Source organism: Vollenhovia emeryi, unplaced genomic scaffold, assembly GCF_000949405.1.
Source record: "Vollenhovia emeryi isolate VEMERY1.0 unplaced genomic scaffold, V.emery_V1.0 DF939121.1, whole genome shotgun sequence".
Lineage (NCBI taxonomy): Eukaryota > Metazoa > Arthropoda > Insecta > Hymenoptera > Formicidae > Vollenhovia > Vollenhovia emeryi.
The window spans coordinates 3,667,670-3,692,880 of NW_011967245.1; the positions used below are offsets into that span (position 1 = coordinate 3,667,670).

The following is a 25,211-nucleotide window of genomic DNA, read 5'->3' on the forward strand; positions in this document are numbered from 1 at the left end:
GCCGTGCCGCGCCGCTACCGGCATCCAGCCCCTCCCCTCCCCCCCCTTCGCGCTGCCGCTCGCGGCCAGAAAATTCCCTAGCGCGCCGTGAGAGCGCGTAGCCGTCGTTTTCTCTCTCTCTCTCTCTCTCTCTCTCTCTCTCAACCTCCCACCTGGCCGTCTTATTTGTATGGCATAAACTTTGCGTCACGCGGTGCGTGTGGGTGCATGCGTTATTCTCCGCTGTTCTCACCGCTGACGAGCGAGAGACAGAGAAAGTTTTGGAGAGAGAGATCTCCGAGTCTCGGTTATGTCGTTACTGATACGGAAAGCATGAATTAAAACTTTTTATCAACCTCGATCGGCGACTAATTTCAACGGCGGAATCTGCTCGCTGCAGATCTCCGATTGTTATTTGCCGTTGTCCCTCCGCGTTGAAAAGGAGTTTGTTGGAGGAAGTCCCGACTCTTCGTATAAAAATTTTACCAAGTTTTCAGATTGAAAATTCATCAGCCACTAATAAATATCAGACTCCCGGTGCACATTTTATGGATATTGATTGTACAATACGATTACGAAGCTTTTAGCTTAGCTCTTGTAGTATACGAAGAAATAACTTAAGGTATAGTTGTTTCGCGACAGTACGCTCAAAAGTTTCTTCCAGGCAGGAACTCAATTATTACAATGATGTATCTTGATGTAATATTGTTCTAAAAAATACACTTACGATTAACACGTGATATAAATATAGACTCGAAAGATTATAGTTCGAGGCGCTATTTTATAGTCGATAAATGCGTTCCAAAAATTTGTGCAGGTTGACCAAATTGCACAGTATATATTGCACAATCGTATATTGTCGATAAACTGTTTAAGCGTTTTGATTTACTTATATGAAACAGAATGTTTCTAGACGCAAAGAGCACATTTGCAGATCAGGCTTTGTAATCGCTGAACGCATTGTTTGCTCCAAGTCGCCCAGATCTCCGGTGTTATCAGCAAGTTAATTCCTTCAAATGCATGCTTGCTAGTAGAAATTCCTTAGTAAATGCATATTGTCCTCAGAAAAATTAGACAATCGGAAAACTTCACCCGCGTTTTCCCGGATTTTAAATAATTTTATATCAATCTTATCTCTTTCTTTTCAGTGGCTCGATCGTGAATCTTTCATCCTAGCGTGAACTCGTGAAAGGTGGAAAAATTTCATTGAAGCATTTCACTATTCGGCAACGAAATTGTTTTGCCAAAACCATGAATTTTACTTCTCGAGGCACAATAACGCCTTAATAATTTGCATACATCGGACTCGACGAAGCCGTCTCCTTGCCGTCCGAACGGAGATAGCGAGTTCTCGAACGGGCGATATTTACCGAGATCAATATCGAAATACTCCGTATATATACTCTGCCGTGATTTCCGGGTATCTGTATCTGTCCGCCTGCAATCGAGACCGAAAGAAGAGACGCGCATCGATTCCGATGAATAATACCGGCGCAAGTCTAACTCCAACGGGCCATGTTTTGCCGGTCGTAGCTATGGCTACAGTTTGTCAGGGCTAAGGAAACGCCGTGTCGGGGACGTACACGGCTGTAGAGGCGACGCTCGACGCGAGTCTGCGAATTCACGAGGCGACGTCGGGAACGATCCTGGTCCGAAATGATAAGGAATGATAAGGACGACAGCGCTTGGGTGTTCGATTCCTTGATCGGATTTTTGCAAGGTCCCATCTGGTCGTCGCCCCTGCTGACCTTCATCGAGGAGAAATCCCTCGGTTCGTATGCAGCCGTCGGAAAATATTCTCTATATCCCCGATGGGACTCGTCGATTCTGCGACGGAAGTTTGCGCGGTATAGAAAAAACAAAGTGTCCTTAGTAGCGCGCCAGTGCATTGGCTAAACAGGAGACGGCGTCTATAATTAGTCTATTCAGCAATGTTGGTCTAATATTGTATCAATTTTATTTAGCCAATATTCAACAATATGAGACAATATTAGACAACATTGCTGAATATTGGCTAAATAGGAGAAGGCGTCCATCTTACAATATTGGACCAATATTGGGAATACTAGATTTACATCATTTCCAAATATTGCGCCAATATATTGTGCTACTGGGGAGAAATCTCATGGCGCGGCTCGTTACGGGTTTGCGTTCATCTGTCGGTCTCTTGCGGAATATCCGTAGGTGTAATTTCTCCCGCAACAAGAGTCGAAACTGGAGGACTTTCTGTCGAGCGTTACGTAACGAGAGACGCATCTATTTGTAACAACGCAAATAAGTACACGGGAAAAAAGGCTGTTGAATTAAAAAGAATGAAATTGCTCGAATTAAACATTAACGTCCCTGGCTGCAAATAATTCACTGTACTTGCTATCGATTTTAATTTCAAGCATTGAACTAAATATCTAGATTATTAAGCCAGCTATCTGATGTTCTTCATTCATTAATACTGATGTTGCTTCGACGATTTTATTTCAATTACAACGTCATTTTTTTTCCGTGTATATAACGTCTTCCTTATACACGTTGCAGTTTTCGAGGCAAACACCGAAGACTCCGAAGACTATCGGAAGATATATCAGGAGTACAAAAACTTGGTCGACTTGCTGCTCGGCTGCTTTATGGAAGACATGGGTATCACACCGGAACAATTCGAACACGCGTGCACCGTTAACAGAGATACAAAGATCCCGATACATTTTCAACAAGTACGATCGTTATACACACGCCCGCATAAGTCTGACGAATTATGTTTCGCTCGTGTTTCGTTTCGCTAAAAGAAATCCGCGTGTATCAAACAGTGAGCTCTATACTGCAGTGAGTCCTATTGTTCTCGATGTCACCGAGAGAGAGGAGCTGCTGGGCGAATCTTTGTCTCTTTCTCTACTACCTGTCGACAATTTTCTATCTCACCTTATATGAGAAGATCGTCGACGAGTCCGATATTAGAGAAAGAGACAGAGATTCACCCAACAGCACCTGTCTTTCGGCGACATCGAGAATAATAGGAAACAATAGTAGTCACTCACTCCGGTATGTTATAATAGAGTATGTTATACTGATATTAAATATAAAGAAGGAAAGAAGATCGACGTTATTTGGAGATTGATATAAAAATGAACGGTGAAGAGTCGTGCGACGATTTTAATTTACCTGTATTTTCTACTGACAAATTGCCGTCCTTCCCTCCGCAAGAATTACACGTTTCGCCGCGTGTTTTATAGAATCTATTCGAACAAATATGGGCGGCGAATGAGTACGAGATATTCAAAAGGATGATGATACAAAAGAACTTGGAGCTCCAGCTGCAGGCGCTAAATATGATCGAACAAAAATACGGTCTCACACCTGCCTCCCTCGTGTACGAGACGGACGGCATTCTCGACGACGAACTGGTCATGGAGGATTTGATAAAGTACGTTATATCGTAAATATAGCAAGCCACCATGTGTATTGTACAAAAATTATGGAATCCGTTAAAAATCAGAATGGATTTTTGTGTCGGAGGAATCATATGTCTTTCGTGTGTACAGCAAACGTGTTCTGGAAGACCAGAGCGAGGAGGAGCCGGGTATGGCCTCGGAAACGACGTTGATTGCTGAACACGAGCGTTTAGCTGCCGAATATCACAATGAAAGGGCGCTATTGGAGGAAGCGTTAAGAAAGTCGAAAGACGGGTCCCGGAATACCTCGGACGACGAGTCAGTGGAAGATGTCGAGTGTGCCGGCGTGTCTGCCGCGAAAGAGCCGTTAGACAAACTTCAGCTCAGGAAGACGGAGCCTCTCAAACCAATACTGATCTCAAAAAAGAAATCTGACGAAGATGAGGTATTTACTTTTGATTTATATACGCGCTTGTGCGACATCAATACACGTACAAATAATTTTCCAATAAACGTAAATAAAAGATTTGCAATGTGAAAACAAAAATGTATCGCTTACTGATTATTGCAGACGAATGCAGAGGATATTAAAAAGAGACAAGAATACCTGAAAGCCAGGCGAGATAAACTTGTAGCTTTGAAAAAGGAAGCTAGGAGTCACCAGTTAGAAATGAACAAAGCTCGGCCGAGTTCGGCTATAGTAGTTGCTGAGGCGACTATGAAGGGCCAGCAGGAACTAGAAGCAGCGCAAGCTGTAGATCCTTCAATACTTCAAGTACGAAGGGCTCTTGCAGCCCGACTGAAAGCTGAAGTTGTGCATAAGTAATTTTAATTTCTCATTGTTACATGTATATATAAAATATATATTAGTTTCTCATAATTAATTTGTAGTAGTCTCAAACTCGCAATTCCAGTATAAGTGCTTCACACAAAAGACTAAATGATTGTGATATCTAGAAAAGTAGTACATGCAAGATTATATTTAGACATTGTGCGTCAGATATAATTTGTGAGAAATGTGCGAAAATCTACGAGTTGTTTTTATATTTTTACGTCTTGTTTTAAGGATATTTTTATTCCTAAGTAATAGTTTCGTAAAAGATAGATAAAGCAAAACACATCAAATATCTGCAAGTATACAGCCATATGCCATTTTATCTTATCAAAAGTCTGATTTTAAGCAAACCTACGTTTAATAAAAAAAGAAAGAAAGAAGAATACTGCATTTTAAAGTTTGTTTTTCTCAATACTACTAGAAGTAAGAATATGTTTATATAAGTATAAATTATTCAATAATGAGCATTTAAAGTGCACATTTATATAAATATAAATATATGAAAAAACAAAATAATATTTGAAGATCTACAATTATTTCACATATTAATTAGATTAAATCATGAGGTAATGATCCAGCACGCTGTTATGTTCAACAGGAACTCAAAGTAGATGTTAAGGTAGATTAGCTTCGCTAACAAGTATTCGTCTAATTTTAAATTTTATTTAATTAAATACTCTTCGCACTTCTACAACACACTGTATTTGTATAACACACACTTATCATTCTCACTTTTTTGCAGTCTACTTTCTAACAAATGAAATGGATTCATAGCATAATACCAGCAATAAGTACGCTATATGTATAAATATCTAACTTTTCTCATCATTATTTAATTAGATACTAACGTATATTTCTCTGTAGAGTAACAGAAATCAATGTCTATCTGCAGCATGCAAAATAAATTCTTTCTATCATGTAATATGTATATAAATGTCATGGATATATATATTTGTTCTAACTATAATTAGAATTTTATAATTTCAAATTAAATTCAATTATCTCTTCTTCTCTGTCGCTGCAGATATCAATGTGTACTTATATACTACAACAATTAATATTAGAAACGAACCGTTCATTATAATCAAGAGTTACAATTTGATGTTAAAATATTCGGCAAAGAATTTGTGAAAGTTAAACAACTTTCTCTACAATAGTTGCGTGTTTTGTGCTATGAATCCTGCATTTAGATATCACTTTTGTTGCCTGATTGTTTCTTTCATTCTTCAGTAGAATAAAATGCAAAATATCCCTTTTCAATTACAATTCATTCACTTATTACCGTAACACACACAGAATTGTATATCTTATACTTGCTCTTAATTCACAAAATTCTCGAATAGTTTTTCATATAAAAAGATTTCTTTTTCTGCGTATATATATATTCTCAAAGAAAAAGCTTATCTTGTTTTATTATATAATTAAAACGCATGCTAGTATTAGCATGTGATATTGTACAATGTGTGCACGTCTCGACATATTTTCTTCCTTTAATATTATATCGATGTGACGGTTGAAAAATGTATATTTGCGATCTCGGCGACGGTTTTTGTTGAGGCAGAATGTTTTACGACTGTCATATCATATTCAAAAAAGCTATATTATATAATAATATACCATAATAAATATGAAATATTATATAATAGAAGACATGATAAAACGCGCCAACATCTTCAGAGCAGCCAATAATTATCAGATTATAACGATCTTGTACTTGTAAAGTTACTTGAATTGGAGATTCTATTTCATTCATATTAAAAGTATATCTTTGTTCTACACATAAGAATTCGTAATGATAGGAAAATATGTTCCAGCTCATTATGTTTCTTCAAAATTGTAAAATTTAATGTGACGTTATCAAATATTAATATAAAAATGAAAATAAAAATGTAGCTTGCAAATAATAATCAAGTATATCATTGACGACAAAATGTACGATAAGAGCGTAACACACTCTGTACAGATGTAAATATATCAAATTTCTCAATTTAAATAGCACGTGACCGCATTTTTACTCTCTAATATCACTTAGATATTAATTCATTTGTTCTTTTTTTTACTTACATTCTTTACACCCAATAACATTCTAGGCTTAATATTTGTTCTTTATTATCGAATAGATTGTGGATATATGTAAAACACATAAAGAACAACATTTTACTCAGCATTATCTTACTTAACTAATTAATATTAGCCTTTGTTACATTTCTCCTTTTTGTGATCAGTCCAAGTTGCACAACATTTTATGTACACGTATCACTCAGCTCCAGCGAATTTGCCTACTCAGATATTCACAATTTGTTCACTTTGTGATTGAATTAACTTTCAGATCCCTTTCGCTACAGTAAGAATTAATATATATGTATATGTGTACATGTGTACCTCCACTGCAATATTTCAAGCATTACGTACTTACAGTCCTAAAGCAGTCTTGGAAATTCTTTCGGGTATTAGGCATATCGTTGAAAAATCTGTATATTAATTTGTAATTCTTTTCTGTAAAATTAACTCAATAAAAAAAATGATATAAAAATAAATGAGTGTGGTTGATGTGATACATTTATAGGAAATATGTAGTGATAAATGCTAAAATAAAATTTTTACTGTCAGCTTAACCGCATAAACGGTTTAAAAACACTTTTTCTGGAGCTGATTCAAAATAGATTCATGTAAATCTACTCTTCCGATATGATACCGTAAAGTTAAATTTCAATTTAAAATAATTATGTCTTCAAAGTATCATCGACTTCTATAAGACGAATTTATCATAATTCTCCGGCTTTTGTTAAATTCAATAACACAAACACAAATTAAACTTTTATATTGCATCTTCTGACATTATTGATTTATCCAATATATAAATTATATGTTGTATTATAAACATGTTTATAATTTAACAAAGCTAAATCGTATATAAGTCTATTTTTACAAAGCGCTTTTCTGCCATTCTTGGCTCCACTTTGCCCATCATGTAGATACGAACACTATATTTTATACATAAGTCTAATAAGCATTTCGTGATACATTCAGGTTATACTTTACACATCAAGGATTAACATTGGGCATGAAGTGCAGACTGATAAATATACATAAATCAAATATTTATTGTACAATTACTACTACTTACATTGACAACCGAAAAGCTTGTTGAAAGTATTTTAAAGGAAACTGAATCCTTAAAGAAATTGCATATTTCTGCTTAATTCAGTGTGGTTGTTTTACAATCGTTACAAATATACATATATATACAAACTAAATATTACTTCTGTCGAACTGGATAAAGTTTCACAGTGCCTGATCCGTTGACTTGGAGAACCGCTCTCTATCACACGGTATGCGATAGGAAACTCACGAATGGCAAAAGAAAACGCTCGTTTTTGTGCGGTACATCACATGTACTCTTTGTCTTATTCGAATTCGGTCTTACAATATGTCGTAAGTACCTTCTTCGTAGATTTACCAGACAACTGTGTGATTAAAGTGTGAGTACAATTTAAACACAGTTCAACTGTGACATTTCAATTATGACGTCGGCTCAACTGACATTTTCATTTTTCACAGTCTATTTATGCATACGCTTCAATCTCCTGTATATCTGTAAGTCATTAAACTTGGCTAATTTGGCCAAATCTTAGACTATCCGTAGTAATCCATGAGATTATCTTTCCTAGTGTACAAGACGTTTCCAGACAAGTGGAATGGACTCTATAATTTGTTTAGTATCCCTTACTTTTTTTAACGCATTATACAGTACAACATACTACATCATATTATGCCGCGATACTACCACTGTTCGTTTTATTAAAGAAAGTTCATTCTTCCTTTGTTTTATCGATACACTCGATCGACGTAGCTTACTTAATTTTCATTCTGACCCTATTTATGTCTCACATACTATACACATGTCAACATAGACAGACCTATGAATGAGTGTCCACTATACATTTTTCTTTTAAAAGCACTTATTGTTGTGTCCATTCCTTAGCAAGAAGCTCAATCTATGTCTCTTTCGAGAAGATAGATCTGTTTTTACACGTAGGAAGGTCATGAAATGATAATAGCAATTAAAAATCACAAATGTTCTTGTTCTTTCCAAGTTTGCCTACTATGACAATCGTTGTCGCTTTGGGGAAGGACTTAATTCTGAATCTTCATCCTCCTCATCAGAATCTCCTTCGTAATCGACTAACCCCTGGAAATTCAATAAAATTAACCAACTCGCCTAAAGTGTAGGGATAAATCCAGGTTCAAACCCTGACTGAGGTAATATTTTTCGCAATAAATTTCTTTAATTAGAATTTGCCAGTTTGCGTCGTTTAGCAATTTTTCTACGTTAGCCGATCGTGTACTGGCGTCAAATAATTCTTTACGTTATCAATAAAATTAACTTAAAGTTATCTGTTGATGCGAATTGCAACGCAAATCTATGTAATTATCACATGGATTTATATATCAATAATTTTAGTTGCATATCAAAGCGATACTGTACGAATGTTTCAAATGTATGTATCACGTATCTCTTTTTCATTTTACCTTCTTAAACAGTGCCGTTCCCGTCTTTTCCACAGTGCCAATAGCCGGAGTAGGATTTATATCCGAAGCAATTGGTGATTCATTCGTTGTTGACGAGCTATTATTGATCTGTGGTTGTTGCGAGGTAATATTATTATTAGCAGTATTATTGTTTAATACAGACTGTTGCTGTTGTTGTTGCTGGTGACTTTTCGAGTCTGTAAAAATGGAACGGAGTACGAAATTTGTGGATGAGAATAGTATTTTAGCAGAAATTGTAAATAAGATCTAATGCTATTGCGACAACATTGTCCCACCTTCATCAAACTCTTCCTCTTCATTGAACCATAGTTCCTCTTCCTCGTCCAGCTGCCTCTGGTCCCTTCGGTACCGACTGTTCCGCAAAATTGATGGGACGCTACATATAAATAATTTCAATACATACGACTTTATGAAATAAAAATGATTGTACTATCAGTTCTTAATAATCTGTTATCCTCGTAATTGTAGCCTTTAGATTCTTTGTATTACAAGTGTAAAAAGATTACGAGTATAAAAGGAGACACTTCAATGTATATACCTGTCAATTGTGGTTCTATCACGATCTTTCAACTTGTCCTGATGTTGTTCATACCTTAACTTTAATGCCTTAAATGTTTGTACATAATCAATTGCTTCCAGTTCCTTGGAAAAGTTTTCAACAACGTGTGAACATAGCGACTTAATATCCTCCTGAAACATTATATGAAATATATAAATTTATAGTACAACAGTAGAAATGCTTTCTTATACAAAGCGAAAGTACCGACTACTCACCAATTTGATAAATTCAAACATTTCCAATATAGCCGAGTCTAAGAGATTGTATCTGCCATTGTTTCTTACAAATGCATCAAATACAGGTGCAAACAAGTTACCCTTAATTATATATCTATTATAAAACTCATCCTTTAATGCTATAATCTTTCTCATAAACCTTAATGCACATAGCACTAGAAACGTATGCGTTGACTTCATTAAAACCAGTATTCTTCTGAGTAAATCTTTATTCAATATGCAGTTTTTAATGTGGTACGTATGATGCTCCACACAGAACGATAACAATTCCAAGATCAATCCCAAGAGTTGTACTGTTCTGTAATCCTCTCTCGCGGGTCGCTCTCCGATCGTGTTTGCCAGGAGAGGGGCTATTAGGGTGCCGATACTATTCTTGTAAAAGTAATTTAAGAAATCAGTCTTTTCTGATTTGTTAACAGAAGCCAACATGTTCTCTGGGTCCAGAAGTAAACGTAGTACGCCGGCCAACTGCACCGCGCCACCCAACTCTGGGTCACTGTCCCCGACAAGTTGAGCAACTATTACATTCACTAACATTTGGTCCTGTTCAGTGTTATTTATCTGCTGTAATGTATAATCTCGTACAACACTTGGAGAGTATTCCACGATATAAGTCAATATATCTATACTGGCCGTTTTCGTCTGTGCATCGTTCATTGCCAAAGTGATTTCTAGAGCAGGAAGTATACCAAGTGCTGTTAACGTTTTATAAAACGCCTCCTTTCCCTGCGGCTGAAGGTTTTGCGAAAAGTTGCAAAATTCCTTTAGAAAAAGGACTAAGTCGCGTCTCTTGCTATCTAAGGTCGCTTCGTCCGTTAACTGACGAAAAAGTTCAGTAAGAAATTTCTCATCGTCCTGTATCAAAGTCACTATTTCAACTTTATTGAAGAATATAAAACTACTCAATGTACTCAGCATGTTGTCCTCGAATACACTCGGGGTTGGCAGCACTACGTCTTGAATGTATTGAACTCTGTATGTTTGATGGATTTTAGCTAGTAGTTCGGTATTGGTAATAGGAATTGCTTGTTTAAATCTGGCCAACTGTCGAAGATACTCTCTGTGCCTCTTTGGCTGCGATAACGTTGGCTCGTACTCCAGACAACCGACAACATCGAAAATCGTATCGTCGCTGAACATAACTTCAAACAGTGCATTCTTATTGAGTAAGAAAATATTTTTGAATATATCGTAAAGGTGATGTAATCCCTCAATATTCTCCAAATCCTCGCATGTACGAAAAAGATTTAGCAACTTTTTTATGTAACCCTCGGACTCTAGTGCCACTGCTAATTTCTCTTTTCTCATCGGGGACGCTAAGCAATTTTCTATCAGCTCGTTAATATCTTCCAATCGGCTAAGTTCGCACGGAGGTAATTCGATAGGCGGTGCCGCATCTGACATATCATCGAACCGCTCATCTTCCGACTCTTCCACGATATCCTGGGTGATTTCTACAGATGGATCCTTGCCTTGAACCTGACAAATCTTTTCCCATATCTCGTCACAGCCAGCCTTTTCTTGAAAACTTAGGGCTAAGTCGAAATTATCTCCTTCGGACCATACTATCAGAGTATCCTAAAATCATACATATTCACTTGTACATATCCATAAATGCATCACTAATTGCATATTTAAGGCACTAATGTGTATAATAATGTAGAAAAAAAGTACGACTCTTTCTATAAAAAAAAACATTCAATATTTTAGAATCGGAAAACAATTGCCATTAAAAATTCTTTTACCTCATTAAATTTTATAATAAGCAAGCTAGGAAAATACATTCATTTCGAGCCGGTTTTACCAACCTCTTGGCAAGTTAACAGTTAAATTATGTCTTTGTCTAATTTGAAGGAAAAACAAAGACCTACACATGAATTAACTATCTGTTAACTTATCGAGAGGTCGGTGCAACCGGCCCTTATTCACTCAATTTTCCCTCTACAAACATCTACCGTTTACCACCAGATTAGGAAAATTTTATGTAAAGTATCAAGTAACAGCGGTGCAACATTCAATCAATAACATAAAGATACATTTGAAAAGAGTTATATAGGACCCTCGCAAGAGTCGTGAAAGGAGCAGAATTTATGAGACTCTGTGATTACCTGTTGTTTCTGATATGCCGTATCCGGTTGTATTTTACTCTCTAGCAGGAGAGAGCCATCGCTCTCCGCTCTTACCAAGAGGGAAATCCCCTTTAATCTCTCCACGTAGGACGACGATACGTGACCCGTGCCGCGATCGTCCCATTGCCTATCTGCGTTAAGGGCATACAGTTTTACTCTCCTGCGTGTATCCGTCATGTTGTTAAAACTGATTTAGTACGCTCTCTTCGTATCACCAGCTATTCCGCATGCCTCCCCGGATTTTGCACAAGCTTTGGCTCTCCCGGCGGTCGTCTCTATGGGAGAACCCTCAAATACCTGTTGTAGCAACGAACGAACAAGAACCTAGATATGTTAGACTCCCGCATACCCTTGTACAGTCCATCAAGATCTACTGTTATTGCATCGTACGTGTGTGGTATAAACAAAACGTCCGGTCGACGCGCCAGTATCCCTCCGGGCGGAACGTCGCATCCAACGCTGGCGACTCTCAAGGCCGGGGGAGCCTCGTGGACGGCGTGCCGCGGATTACACAGTCAATCCTGGGACCCGATCGGTCGATCACATGCGTGTTCCATGTACGAGCGAGATTAACGAAGAACGTAGGCAGGGGACGCGCGTCATGGATGAAACGTGCCGTGTCTGTGCCTGTCCCAGGCCCTGTGCCCCGACGGCGCCTCGCGGTCGGCCCGCGCGACCGCTCGCGCTGGACGGGACCGTAGGCGCGATCCTCCCGCGGGAGACCGTCTACCCGGGAGGCGGATGGCGCGCGGGAAAAGTCGGCGTGCCCGCGACTCTCACGTGTCGCGGCGGCAGTCGCGACGTACCGCGATACGCGACAGTTAGACTCGTCGTCGCTTCGGCCGGCACGACAGCGCGGCACTCCAGTTTGGATACCGTCACTCCCGGCCAGTGAGCGCCGCGTGCGTGGCACCCTCCGCACAAGATTTCTCTTCCCGCGGCGGCGGCGACGGCGACAGCGACGACGATGATGGCAGCGGCAACGGCAGCGGCGGCGGCGGCGGCGGCGGCGGCGGTGGCGGCGGTGGCGGCGGCAGCGACGGCGGCAGCGGCAGCGGCGGCGACGAACGAGGGCCCGCGGTACGTGGTAGCCACTCCCGCGAAACGGGTGCCTACAGGAACACTAGAATCTCGCGCGAATACCCGTGACAGTCGCCGTCGGCTTGCCTCGCCGCTCGCACTCTCATCCCCCGTAGCTGCACCACTCTAAAATTGACGTAGACACCGAGCAGCCACAACACTACACTCCGCCATGATAGATCATAACAACGCGCCACGGGGTCCACCGCGCGCGACGCAGGGACGCGCGGCGCGAGATTCGAATCGGCCCCCGCGACACGGGGGCCGGAGAGAGAGAGAGAGAGTCGCCTTCTCTCCAGACTCCCAACGGGATTCCGTGCCGCCCGACGTCACGGTCAAAGATGGCCGGGCGGCTTCTCCGAGTGATGACTCGGGAATTAATAATGTCGACTGTTGCACTGCCCCGGTGCGTACGTGTATGCGTGCGTGTCCCGGGCACGTGTGCGCGTGGCGCTTGCATCATGAAATCCAGAGGGCCCGGTCTCGCAAATGTCGGTTAATTGCTAACTGAAGGTTAATCGAGTCTCCGTCTCTTCTTGGATAATAAATACAGAAAGAGACATGGAGTCCGACTGATCTCCGGTTAGCAGTTAATCGTCGTTCGTGAAACTGGTTATTCGACATCCTCCGAAGTGAACGGATCTTTTCTCCGGAGTAACGTTAAACGACGATCCTCCCCGCTGAAAACGAGACGGTAATCGTAGCGTTCAAGTCGTTGCACCGCGAGCCCTGCCATTCGATAACACGGCGTGAAAAATGGGATCGCTCTCGCGGCTGACGTCGTTACATCGCGATATCTCTGAGATTTACAACGTGGTAATGTAAATCGGCGTGTACCAGCAGCCGTCGCTCTTTTTCTCATTCTCATTTCGTACGTCGGATCCGCGGCGTTGATTTATCCGGGTAGGATCTTGTTATATGCGTGTATGCAATGAACGCGACTTCGCAGGGATCGCGGAAAGATGTGTGGGTAACGTGTACGGCTGTGTGCGACTGGAACGAGACGCGACGTGTGAGAAGAAAAAAAAAATTGATAGAGTCGCGACTGCCGCGCGTTCGAACGCGCTCTACGGCAAAAAATGTCGCAAAGATATCTGGGAAATATCCAAATATTACAATATCTGGTACGAAAAATTATTCAGGCACCGCTTGGATATCCGAGAGATGTCCCCCGGATTCTAAAAAGCCGTGATTATTTACATCCGAGATATATCTGATTTTATATCAAACAATTAGATACCTACATTTTGGCGAAAACGATTTTTACGTGTTACAGAATGGGCAAATGTGGTAAATATAAAGTATTTTTTTTTCTTTCTCAGTTCTGGCACAAATTATTGAGGCCTTTACTTTTTTGTACAACTTATATTTAGCTCTTTCGTTGTTTTTATCGTACTACCTATTTCTTTCTTGCCCGGATAAGTTTAGAAAACTTATTTTGAGGAAAGTTAAGTAATACATAATTATTTAAAAACAGGACAAATAATAAAAGTAAACATATAAACAATAATTTTTTAAAAGAAATATCAGAAATGTGATATCCTTAAGATCTTCAGGATATACGAGTATATCATCTACGAGATATTTCATATATGACTGAGATGAAATGTTATCAGAGTTAAGTCTCAGATATACATATTTTGCTGTGTGGGTCGCGACGCGTATTTTACACATGCACGCATAAATGCACGTGAACTTGATAAATTAGTCTATAACGTTGTTAATTTTGCAGAATGCTCTACCAGCCGCGACCCCAAAAACTTAAGTAAAAAGATCTGGTAAGCGGTCTGCACCTTCAAATGATGCGTTTATAAATATCTTTCGATTGATCAATAAAACTTGGCGGATGCAGCAATCGTCGGAGACGCCGTTGTCCTTCCGCGTCACGTGACCCGCCGCACCGATTGTTTTACCGTGCGCAGTCCCTTTTTCTCTTGCAAATACGTCAAACGTTACATATGCCTTGACAAAACTGTAACATTGCGTGTGTGATTAGATGTTCGCGTTAAATAATATATTCGTTAGAATATGATGATGCACTTTTTCTCTTAACATTGAATTAAATTTTCTTAATATCCGTTTGTCACTAGTAATAATTACAAAAGATTATACATGAATATTTGTATATGATCTAACATTGTGTAAAAGTTACTTGTAAATTGCAATTTTTTGTAACTGTTTCCGCTGAACGTAGCCAGTGTCGTATTTAGGATCAAAGCACAAACCCAGTGAGAAATGATTCGTCGATCGACGTCGACACCGTCGAATCGACATCGATTCGACATCATTTCGACGTATCATTTCTCACTGGGAAGCAACGTAATAGCATAGTACAACTAGTGTGCCCACTCTGTCATTTGTTTTGTTTCGCGCCGATCCTTTCTGCGCCTCCGCCATTATTTTGGTGCGGCCAATGAGACGGATGTCGTATATGCGGTAGTGTGACAGCGTGAAAGGATTTCACACCAAAGTAATGGCGGAACACCACGTGATCGAAACCGAAAAGATCAAAGGGGCCGACAAAGAGTGGACCCAATAGTTATACCAGAGAGAAACCTGAGAGCGGCCACGCCGGGCGTTTTACTTGATACAGTTTCAAGAGACTGTTTTTGCGCGCCTTTACGTCCATTTGTACTTCTGGAACCATTTCGTTATGAATCTTCCGACACTGCCGACAGAATCTCCACTTTGTGCGGGTCCATGGTACGCCTATTTTTCAGGATTGCGCTGTGAAATTCAAAATTACATTAACACAACTCATCTGCATGATATTTACATCAACTTTTCTCACGTAGACAATGTAAATTTTATAAATTATATGTCAGAATGCATAGCGCAGACGTGCACTAGGTGGAAATTTTATCGGTAGAGTCAGAAAATGCGTAATGAAATAGTTCCAAAAGTAAAAATGGGCGTAAGAGCGCGCAAAACAGCGTCAAGTAAAACGCCGGAGCGTGGCCGCTCTCAGGTTTCTCTGTTCTTACTAGGTCTGTTCGCGTCGCAGGCACCATATGCTCCTGTTTGTCCCAACGACCAATACTGTCATTTTATTTACGATTTAAGTGACGGCATTGGTCGTTGGGGCAAGCAGGAACATGTTGGAGTATGCGACGCGAACAGACCCACTACGATAAAATGACACTGGGACACTCGAGCGGTGTTTTCGAACACAGTCTCCACTCTTACATCTAGAACTAGGTGTAACCGAGAATCGATATATACATGTATAGATAAATAAATTACCTTTAATTAGCGGAAATGATTGTCTTGCTTATCGTGGTATCATGGCCGATGGTTTAACGAAAAGATGAGACAGACATAGCATATTTACATAATAATATAATTATAAATGTACATAAGAATTTTTTCCATATATTAAAGCTTAGGGATAAAGGTACTCAAATATATTTTTATGCAAAGAATATGAAATTAACTTTAAGGTTTCACATAGTTTCGCGAGAAATATTCCCACGCGGCTGTAAAGGTTACTACATAGAGAAGCAAGAAAATTTGTAATTATATACAGGTAAACACGTTTATAAATCTCAAAATTAAAACGTCAATGGAATTTAATCTCTTGCATTCCATATATACTCTGGTAATCCTTTACAAAAAGAAAGACGAAAAATTGTCATTCTTATAAAATCATTCTTCCGTGTAATGATTACTGGTAGTAAGACTTCAGTTTGTAATTTGAGTCTCAAGCTTTCAGTCTCGGTTATTACTAAATCCTGGATTTAACAATCGCTAGATTTATTTATAAACAGTTCTATCTGTGCTTAAAATCCATTAACTGACCATTTACCGAATGGGACATCATTCAACAAGGCTCTCGCGTCACCGATCACAAAGTCCAAACCTTAGCTTTTACAGTTCCTCAATTGTTGGCCGCTTGCGTTAATTGAGGCCGATGATAAACCAAGTTAAAAACTATTATGTTACATAAGTTATCACACAATTTTATCTTTATTTATTCCGACGATGGAGATGAAAATTTTTGTAACCTACGTTTGCGCAACATTTCCTGTTCGCTTGAAGATTCAGTCCTAGATAAATCTACTGTATCATTAAATGTTGACGCGTCTTCCTTCGATATACTCGCAGTAGAAGTGTTTTCCTTCGATGTACTCGAAGAGGGAGTGTTTTCTATTTTAACTTGAGAACTGTCGCTGACTCCAGTACTGACTCCGGCATTTGTGTTTGCTATGCCGCTTGGCCCTGGTTTTGCCGTCGAAGTCATATCCGATGTATTATCGATATTGCTCGTAGGATTATTGTTCACAGGAATGCTGCAATGTTGGATCGTTAACGAATTACATATACATGTTTTTTTTTATAGAATATTATACTCACTTAGCAGTAGCAGCCGCTGTTTGATATTGATTCATCATTGCATTGGCTGCATCTAATAAAAGTTGAATCCTTTGCAGCGTTTGTATCCTGGCTTCAACAGCTTGCCGCAAATTACCTTCCATCGCTCTGAGCTCTTCTTCGCTCAGTTCGATTAAATTCGGTGGTGGCACGGGCATAGGTGGCAATGGTACTATTGTGGGAAATAGCGGCGGGAAAAGCGGAATATTTCCAGCAGGTGGTATCGGATTTTGAGGCGGGGAGGTGCTTCCAGCGCTATTCTGAGGTTGCTGCTGTTGCTGCTGCTGTTGCGGTGGTTGCTGCTGCTGCTGCTGTTGTTGCGGAGGTATTCCTGGAGCCGGCAATCCAGCCCAAAATACTGGGAAATGAAAGGGTGGTCCTACGTCAAGTAATAAAAATATATTAAAAACAGATAACAACCGATCTCGTATACAAGACGCAAATCTAAGAAACAACGCGAAATCACACCAATAGGGTTGACACCAGGTGCTTGCGGAGGTTGCGGAGGCACCTGCGGCACAGGCTGGGGTGGATTTTGTTGCCGAGGTGGTGCATTGTTCGGCGTAGGCCTCAAGATGTTCAAACGGCACGTCGGACACGTTTGTTGACGTTGAAACCAAGAGCGTAAACACGCGGTATGGAAGATGTGATTACACGGCAATTTTTTGCTAGCTGTGACCATCTCCTCTCTGCGCGAGAGCATAATGCGTTAGGTCACGTCTGTATCACGAGATGACAATCGTATTCATTGCAATACCTACCGACATATGATGCAAACGTTATCGGCAGCGGCCAGTTCCTCAGTCGTCGCGTCCGGGTAAAGGGTGTTCATGTTCCTAATAGCTCTTCGAGACATCACAATGTCGTGGAATGCCTTCTTGAAGTCTCGCATTGTGTAGTACATAGGACGCAGAGCAAATAAGGGCAGCGTAAACAACTTTATCATTAGGGTTACGAAAGCGACGTAGAGGAAAACCTGGAAGAAAACACCTGGCTTAATTAAAAGATACACGCACATACGTGTGTACAGAGTCGACGTACGTGACACAAGATTTTCGCGCCAGTTACCTTTAATATGCCAATAATTAATTCGGTGTACAGCAAAAATACTGGCTTGTTGTCCCAAGGAGTTTCGCTCTGCAGGTCGAGAGTATGCAGGATATATTTCACGGCGATGTTGAAGACAACAGTGAGCAAGATCGCGTATTCGAAGCCGAACACAAGCTGTACGGAGGGGCCTTTAGTGGCTGTTATATGGTAGGCGTACTGGATCATCGTCAGATTGATGGCAAGTAAAAGACTCAGTAAGGTAGCGACCCGGAGATGGAACAGCCATGTTATTACCGGACTCCTTTCCATCTGAAAGGCGAACGTTAATCAGCTGACAAAAGATTATCGATACGCAGATATACATATACAGAGCACCGACACGTCACGTGGAGTGTACCGGCTGGCCGATACTGCGAGACTCACATAATCAACGCGATCCTCCGCGAGCCAGTGAAACGACTTGAGGAACAGGAGGAGGGTGAATAACGCTATGAACTTGGGGCTGAAGTCGTCCCTGAACACCGTGAACGCCAGGCACGTCTCCGTCACGGCGTACCAGACCTTCTCCACGAGGTGCTGCAAACGACAAGGCGAACGTTACACGAGAGTCCGAGACGTGGCACAACGCGCGGGAGGGGGCCCGCTCTCACCTCGAGCTCGGCGGCGCGTAGAGTGCCGAAGAAGATCTTCCGCAGGAAGGCGTTGATCATGAACGCGAGGATGAACCCTTGCGTGTAGATCACCTGGGCACAGAGCAACGCATGTATAACGGCGTTCTCTCAGAGAACGTTCAACGGAAAGGCTTCAACTCACGGTCATGCTCGGATTCGACTTGGTTATGTGAACGACGGTCGGGTAGAACTGTTTTCTCTGATAGTACGCATTGCCGATAACGACGCACGTTAGCGCGGTGCTTATCAGCATGATCCCGGCCTCCCTCATTTTCGTGCCGGGCGGCTCTCACCTGGCGGTCCGTGCGCGCCCACCCCGTCCACCCGGAGCGGAGAAATCGCTGACACTTGGCACTGTCGCACCGAGAATTTTCGATCGTAGCTCGCCGCCACGCTCTCCCCGACGATCCCGTACACCACCTCGACTCGTAGCGCACGACTGTACGATACAAACGTGCACACGTATGCGGCGCGTGTGCGCGTGCGCGCACGCACACAACGCCGCGCCGCCGAGTCGGTATTAACGTGGCGCGCCGACACACCACGACGGCGATCGGTAATCGCGGCAATCTTCGAACGGCCGCTCGACCGCGCGCGCGGAACTACGTGTTTTAAAGGCAACGAACGCCCCCGTCCCCACCCCCTTTCTCACTTCAATCAACGCGTTTAATTAGCGAACCGATATCGCGATTCGTTATCAGCCGTAATCGCCGCGTCGTCCGCCTACGTGACGCGAAGTGTCAACCGCGATGTTGTGACAGCACGCGAAGGACAAGCGGCGCCACGTGATTGGTCACGCGTACGATCGCGCCGCGACCGTTGAACCACGTGGATCGCCCTCGCCCGGGTAAGCGCCAACGTCGCGGTCATTTAAACGGGGGGGGGGGGGGGGCGGAAGAAAAATCGCGAGGGCGTATACGCAAATATTAATAACGATATAATTAGTCTCATTGTAGTATGGATACAGCCACAAGTCGAATGCCAGTTGTGCTGATTTGCGGTACATTTTAACGAGCGGCGTTGCGATATTGCGTGTAAATCTAAGTTTGTCATCGAATGACAATGAACGTAATGAGGGTCGTACATTTCTAATGGAGAGCGCAGATATTCGCAATGACTAGTCTCAAAGATATTTCGAATAACGCTTTCGTGCCTTTAGCCTTTAAAAAAAAGGGTAAATTTGCTAGAGAACATTATATCCTGCGGGGGGAGAGTGAGATTACGTAGTCGGCGTTCGCTCGAATCACCTTTTTTCAAAAATGTGATTTCGAACGCCCAGATATCATCTGTTTTATTCGCGACTATTTCTTGCATAGTAACTTCTATATATTCTACTAATATAAGTATTCAATATATTAAAAACACCACAAAACAATATCGATTATATATCAAAGAATGTATAAAAATTATATAGCTTCTTAAAATAATATATGTATATATATGTGTGTGTGTGTGAGACTAATTCAACATAGAGTACTTATGGTTATACTCGTTGTTACGTGTACATACTGAGAGCTCGTGTTTTCAAGATACTTTTGGGACTCTGACGTTTTGGGGTGCCTAAGTGCGCCGTTGCCTTCAACGGCGTTCTACGCGTGTCAACCGGCGGCCTACGCACCAATTTCGAACTTTTCGGCGTTTTTACTGTCAAGGGTCGCTTAATGTGCGGGGTTTTGCTAACGTCCGACTTGTAGGGAGACATATTTGGATTGTCTAGCGTTGTACCGACAGGCATCTTCGTCAACGGCGATCCTTTGGCGGCGACGTTTTCCTTCTGATGAATCTTCGCGTCGTTAATCCCTTTATCCTTGACGAAAGTCTGAGCCGTATCCTTGTTCGAAAGTTTCTGACCCTGCAGCTCCAATTTCCGGACGGAACGGTAATGCTCGTTCAATCCTTTTTGAAGTGACTTTAACGACGTGTCCGCCACTTGCGTTTTAATCTGCGGCGACGCACTTGGAGATAGCGCCGCGTGGCGATTTTTATTCTTCGAATCCTTGTTGGACTTTTTTCGGGAGAGCTGCGTCCTGTTGCAAGCTTGCTTGAAATGTTCAGCGTCCATTTCTTTAGCTACATTCGAAGAGTGTTTAGTTACATTGTCGCGACAATGCTTTCTATTTGATACGTTACTCAGTGCGATCTCGGATGCTTTCGTCGTGCCCTCGTCAAATAATCTCGCCTTGGCCAGTACCATACCAGCATTCTGCGTTCGAAGTTTCGCGACGGATGCTCTGCCAGTCTGTGGAACGGGTGTATTTGTCCGGGACACCGATTTGAAATATTTATCCGCATCTTTCCAAGACATCTTGTTCGAGCCCTCGAAGACAGTCTTGTCTTTTTGTAAACAATCGTTATTTAAGACTACATTTTGATGACTGTTCGCCTTTTTTAAGTCATCAATCTTCTTATCGAAATAGGATGAATTATCTACAAAATCTTTTCCATGAAAAGATGATGCTCTACGCACAGACGTGGTCGTTTGATTGTTCAATTGTAGATCTTTAAATCCAGAAAGATCCAAGTCGCTGTTACTTTCAATTTTGCGTTGTTCGTTTGAACGAGAAATCAATGTGTTGATTTCATTGTGTAAACAAGCTATCTCATCTCTCATATTGTCCGAAATATTTCCATTACATCTTTCAGTGGGATGAGATTGCTCTTCTAAGTATTTACTAGAATAAACGTTTACTTGTCTTTTGAGTGGAATGTGATGTTGCAAGTTAAATTCTGGAGCAGTATGCCATGATGCGGATCTTCTGACACGTTTGCTGTAAGCATTGAAATAATAGTTATGCAGGGTGAAGTATACATCTTTTAACAAAACTCGTGAGAAGGTAGAACGGACTGAGATAAATTATATTTTTTAAGTGGAAATTTAAATACTTTTTAACAAGATTTTGAAATATTTTAATTATTACGATTGTTAATATTGCATTAAAGAAATATTGCAATTAAATGTGATCCAATTACCTCGTGATTTTCTCTTGCGAACGTCTTCTTAACGATCCAATTTTTCTTGCGCTGGGAGATCGTATTATTTTATGTTCGCCCGACCTTCTGATCTTTAACTCTTTACTCAGTCTTTTTGCTAGATAGTCGTTCGTCAGAGTATTCTCGATACTAGCCTCTTCTAATGTTTTCTCATACGCTGTCTGTATATTGCTTAGCGAATGCGTAGTTATATCATTCTTCTCGTTGTATATACATCCAAACTCTTGCGAGATACGCGACTCAATCGCGGAAACTCGATTCTTGATGTCCTCGTATTCACTCTTAGGCACTCTGACATAATCTTCTTCGCAGTGATCGCTTGATGAGGATATTATGTCACCGCTAGGAAGAAATGTATCGAATTCCTCGGAATCAGTCTTTTCCTCAGGCGTGAGCAGGCATATATTATCACTTTCGTCCGTAGCGTCCAATTTTCTCGAACTTGTGCTCATATTCATACGCCATTGCTCACCACTTCTACGACGACTCTTATTCATAAGCAAGTCCCGCTCGCCACTATCGTCTGACAAATCCACAGTGGCATTAATGAGGACATCGTTGTACTCTTGGCGAAAATCACCGCTCGGCGGTTCATCATAATTCATTAGTCGCAGATCAGGTATTTCATCGTTGTATTCGCATATCTTGTGTGCATCGAAAGAATTGCTTACTGAACTCCAACGTCTTTCATTACACGCTTTGTAATTGCCCGTATACGAATCTGACAAGTTACCATCCACGTTCTTCTGAAAGTATTTAAAAGAAAATTATTGTAATTAAATTAACACTTAATTAAACAAGCCTGATACAAATACAACTGTAAGATCTTTCAAGATTTGTTTAGCAATATTAATTTAAAACGATTTTCCATCTTATGCATCAAAGTATGGTAACGGATATACTTACTTGCTTATTCTTAGGTACAAATTTGTCTAAACTCAGTCTTAGTTTCTTTGACTTTTCCAATTTATCGGCCGTTCTTCTAAAACATACGTTGTACGTATTATTTCGCGTCAACATTGTTTTAAATTATATATAAAAATTTATATGTGAGAAAAACGGCACACAACACAACAGCAAGAAAACAGGCTGTCTCATTACTTTTTCTTTATACCCGGAGGCGGTTCCTTTTCAACCACTTTCCGCTTTTTGGTAAATTTGTTCGAAACCATATTTAACTGCACTGGGTGTACGGGAGACTGCGGATGATTAACGTTAGGTGTATCATCTGTGCCTTTTCCAACCATCTTCTTCAAACCGTGGAACATTCCTGTGTAAAACATTACATCCCTCATGTGTAAAGGCCTGTGTCCACGATGTTAGAACTTGGGGACGCAGTTCTTGAGTCGGCGTATGCTAGAACTTGGTCCAAGTTCTCGTTCATGTGTAGCCAATCAATTTACAGCTTTAATGGAACAGCTGCAAGTTGATTCGCTACACATTTCTCGAAACTAGAACTTGGACCGAGTTCTAGCACCGTGGACACAGACCCTTAGGCATTATTATACATATGTATACAGATATAACAAAAGCTGTAAAAGTTTAAATATGATCTAAATTATATAACGTTACAAAACAAAGACGAAGTACATTTAACAAATATAATAATGTGTGTTGTTTTAATCTCTGTTAATCTCTTAACATTGTCAGATATGCTTAGGTAAAACTTGAGAATACGACTTACGTGTGAGACTTCCACTACGATGCTTCTTCTTTTTATGCTTCCTGTGTAGTTCAAACGAGTCCAGTCCATTGTCCGTGCTGCCGCTTGTTTCGATGGAAACACTTTGAGCGATATGAGGCGGTAAGACGCCGATATCCTCCGAATTTTCAATCAGAATCTGTAACAGAGTTTATTTCAGGTAACATCCGCTCGTTTACGATTTATCGATACTCCGGCAAATCTGTACTACCTTGACAATAGTTAAATGCATTAGCAGTCTGTTCTGCACGGCCGACATGGATGTCTCTTGCAGCGGCATGATATTCGGCCCGATGACCTTCGCCAGGTTCTCGACGCTCATCCTGTTCTGCTTCTCGTACATGGAGACCTTCTTCAAGAACTCCATGAGGAACGCCAGGGTGTTGAGGTGATACGTCGGCAGCAGCGTGCACGCCAGCAGCAGCGCCTGCATCCGGTTGTTCTTGAGCAGCGCGCAGTGCAGGAAGAGGTCGTGGTACGCGTACGGGATCAGCGGCTCGGGCAGGTCGCGGAGGAAGGACTTGAGGCAGTTGGCGATGTCGACCGCGTGATTCTTCTCGCCTAGATCGCCGCCGCAGTCCACGCGGGCAATCAACTCCCTCTGTCGCGCCTGAGAGCCGGCCTTTCTGAACAGGCCCTCCTGGGCGACGTGGCCCTCGAGGAACGTCGTGGCACGGATCACGAACACGGGCACGTGGACTATGGCGCCCGACGACAGGCTGACGATGTCCAGGGCCTGATAGTACAACGGGGTCTTGAAGACCTTCTTGGGGACGTCCCCGCACGCCTCGGGCCTCTCGCTCTTCAGCATGCTCTTCTTGAAGCGGTACTTGACCCCGCGGCTCCTGAGATCGCTGGCGACCGCGTGATACACCCTCTCCTTGTGCAGCACATCGTAGATCAACATCCTCGACGGCGAGGCCGTTGACAGGTCGACTCCTCGACGAGGTATTTGACAATCACACGTCGTACGGGCGTCCCCCGTCACTCGCATCCCTCGTCGTCACCCGTTTTCATATTGAAAATTGACAACTGTTGACAACCTCCCAGTGCCGCCAACGTCACGATCGAGAACCCCTAGCCGCGTAAAGGCGCCATCGCAACGTCGCGCGCGCGCCTCTTCTCCCGCGCGTTCTTTCGAAAGGAAACAAATGGTTCCGCGTTCAGCGGAAAAAGTTGATTTCCCCGACTCTCGTAAAAATCCTGGCCCGGTATTCATAGTCGGATCTTATATTCAAGACCGTCTTAAGATCTGGATACTACCGAGCCAATGAAATGTTCTATACAGCATCTTTAGATAAATTCAAGACGGTCTTGAATATAAAAGATCTGACCAGAGAGAAACCTGAGAGCGGCCATGCCGGCGTTTTGCTTGTTACCGTTTTCGCTCGACTGATTCCAGCGCTTTACGCCGCGAAAGCAACGCGCCGAAAGGAGAATATTAATTTAAAAAACTTTCTGTATTACAAATCAACTTTTTATTTTTACTTCATAGTCCGTTCTTATATTTAAGATCATCTTAAGTATACTCTCAATGTGTTTTTAACCAATCACAGAGCCGTATTAGTCTCTTAAGACAACACTTAAGATGATTTTAGGCTTGTTTTCTGTTGCTGCACTGGTGAATTAGTGCAATAAGCTAGAATGAGAAAAAATATACTTGCTTAAGCC

The 25,211-nt window shown here is 41.6% G+C and overlaps 4 protein-coding genes across 5 annotated transcripts; 1 reads left to right on the forward strand and 3 right to left on the reverse strand.

Moving 5' to 3' along the window:
* Window positions 1–1,150: 1,150 nt before the first annotated feature.
* Window positions 1,151–6,190, forward strand: LOC105570303 (cilia- and flagella-associated protein 36). Its single transcript, XM_012027405.1, has 5 exons — window positions 1,151–1,750; window positions 2,512–2,687; window positions 3,204–3,394; window positions 3,513–3,807; window positions 3,934–6,190. The coding sequence occupies exons 1-5, from the start codon at window positions 1,636–1,638 to the stop codon at window positions 4,186–4,188; spliced, it is 1,032 nt and encodes a 343-aa protein (XP_011882795.1). The 5' UTR covers window positions 1,151–1,635; the 3' UTR covers window positions 4,189–6,190.
* Window positions 6,191–6,286: 96 nt separating this feature from the next.
* On the reverse strand, window positions 6,287–12,340 carry LOC105570302 (serine/threonine-protein phosphatase 4 regulatory subunit 3). The gene is made up of 6 exons (XM_012027404.1): window positions 11,655–12,340; window positions 9,526–11,124; window positions 9,290–9,441; window positions 9,027–9,127; window positions 8,731–8,927; window positions 6,287–8,389 (listed from the first exon to the last, which is right to left on the reverse strand). The coding sequence occupies exons 1-6, from the start codon at window positions 11,850–11,852 to the stop codon at window positions 8,303–8,305; spliced, it is 2,334 nt and encodes a 777-aa protein (XP_011882794.1). The 5' UTR covers window positions 11,853–12,340; the 3' UTR covers window positions 6,287–8,302.
* Window positions 12,341–16,074: 3,734 nt separating this feature from the next.
* LOC105570304 (E3 ubiquitin-protein ligase synoviolin A) lies at window positions 16,075–19,333 on the reverse strand. The gene is made up of 8 exons (XM_012027406.1): window positions 18,990–19,333; window positions 18,827–18,919; window positions 18,600–18,752; window positions 18,195–18,485; window positions 17,888–18,102; window positions 17,595–17,815; window positions 17,109–17,505; window positions 16,075–17,044 (listed from the first exon to the last, which is right to left on the reverse strand). Exons 1-8 carry the CDS (start codon window positions 19,116–19,118, stop codon window positions 16,726–16,728), a joined length of 1,818 nt encoding a protein of 605 aa, XP_011882796.1. The 5' UTR covers window positions 19,119–19,333; the 3' UTR covers window positions 16,075–16,725.
* A 430-nt stretch (window positions 19,334–19,763) lies between these two features.
* Window positions 19,764–24,577, reverse strand: LOC105570305. Of its 2 annotated transcripts, none has more exons than XM_012027408.1 (6): window positions 23,752–24,577; window positions 23,523–23,679; window positions 22,940–23,108; window positions 22,745–22,817; window positions 21,818–22,584; window positions 19,764–21,615 (listed from the first exon to the last, which is right to left on the reverse strand). In XM_012027408.1, exons 1-6 carry the CDS (start codon window positions 24,532–24,534, stop codon window positions 20,343–20,345), a joined length of 3,222 nt encoding a protein of 1,073 aa, XP_011882798.1. In that variant the 5' UTR covers window positions 24,535–24,577; the 3' UTR covers window positions 19,764–20,342. The 2 variants fall into 2 exon arrangements, with proteins under 2 accessions (XP_011882798.1, XP_011882797.1); XM_012027407.1 differs by having other exon boundaries at window positions 22,745–22,820.
* Window positions 24,578–25,211: the final 634 nt, after the last annotated feature.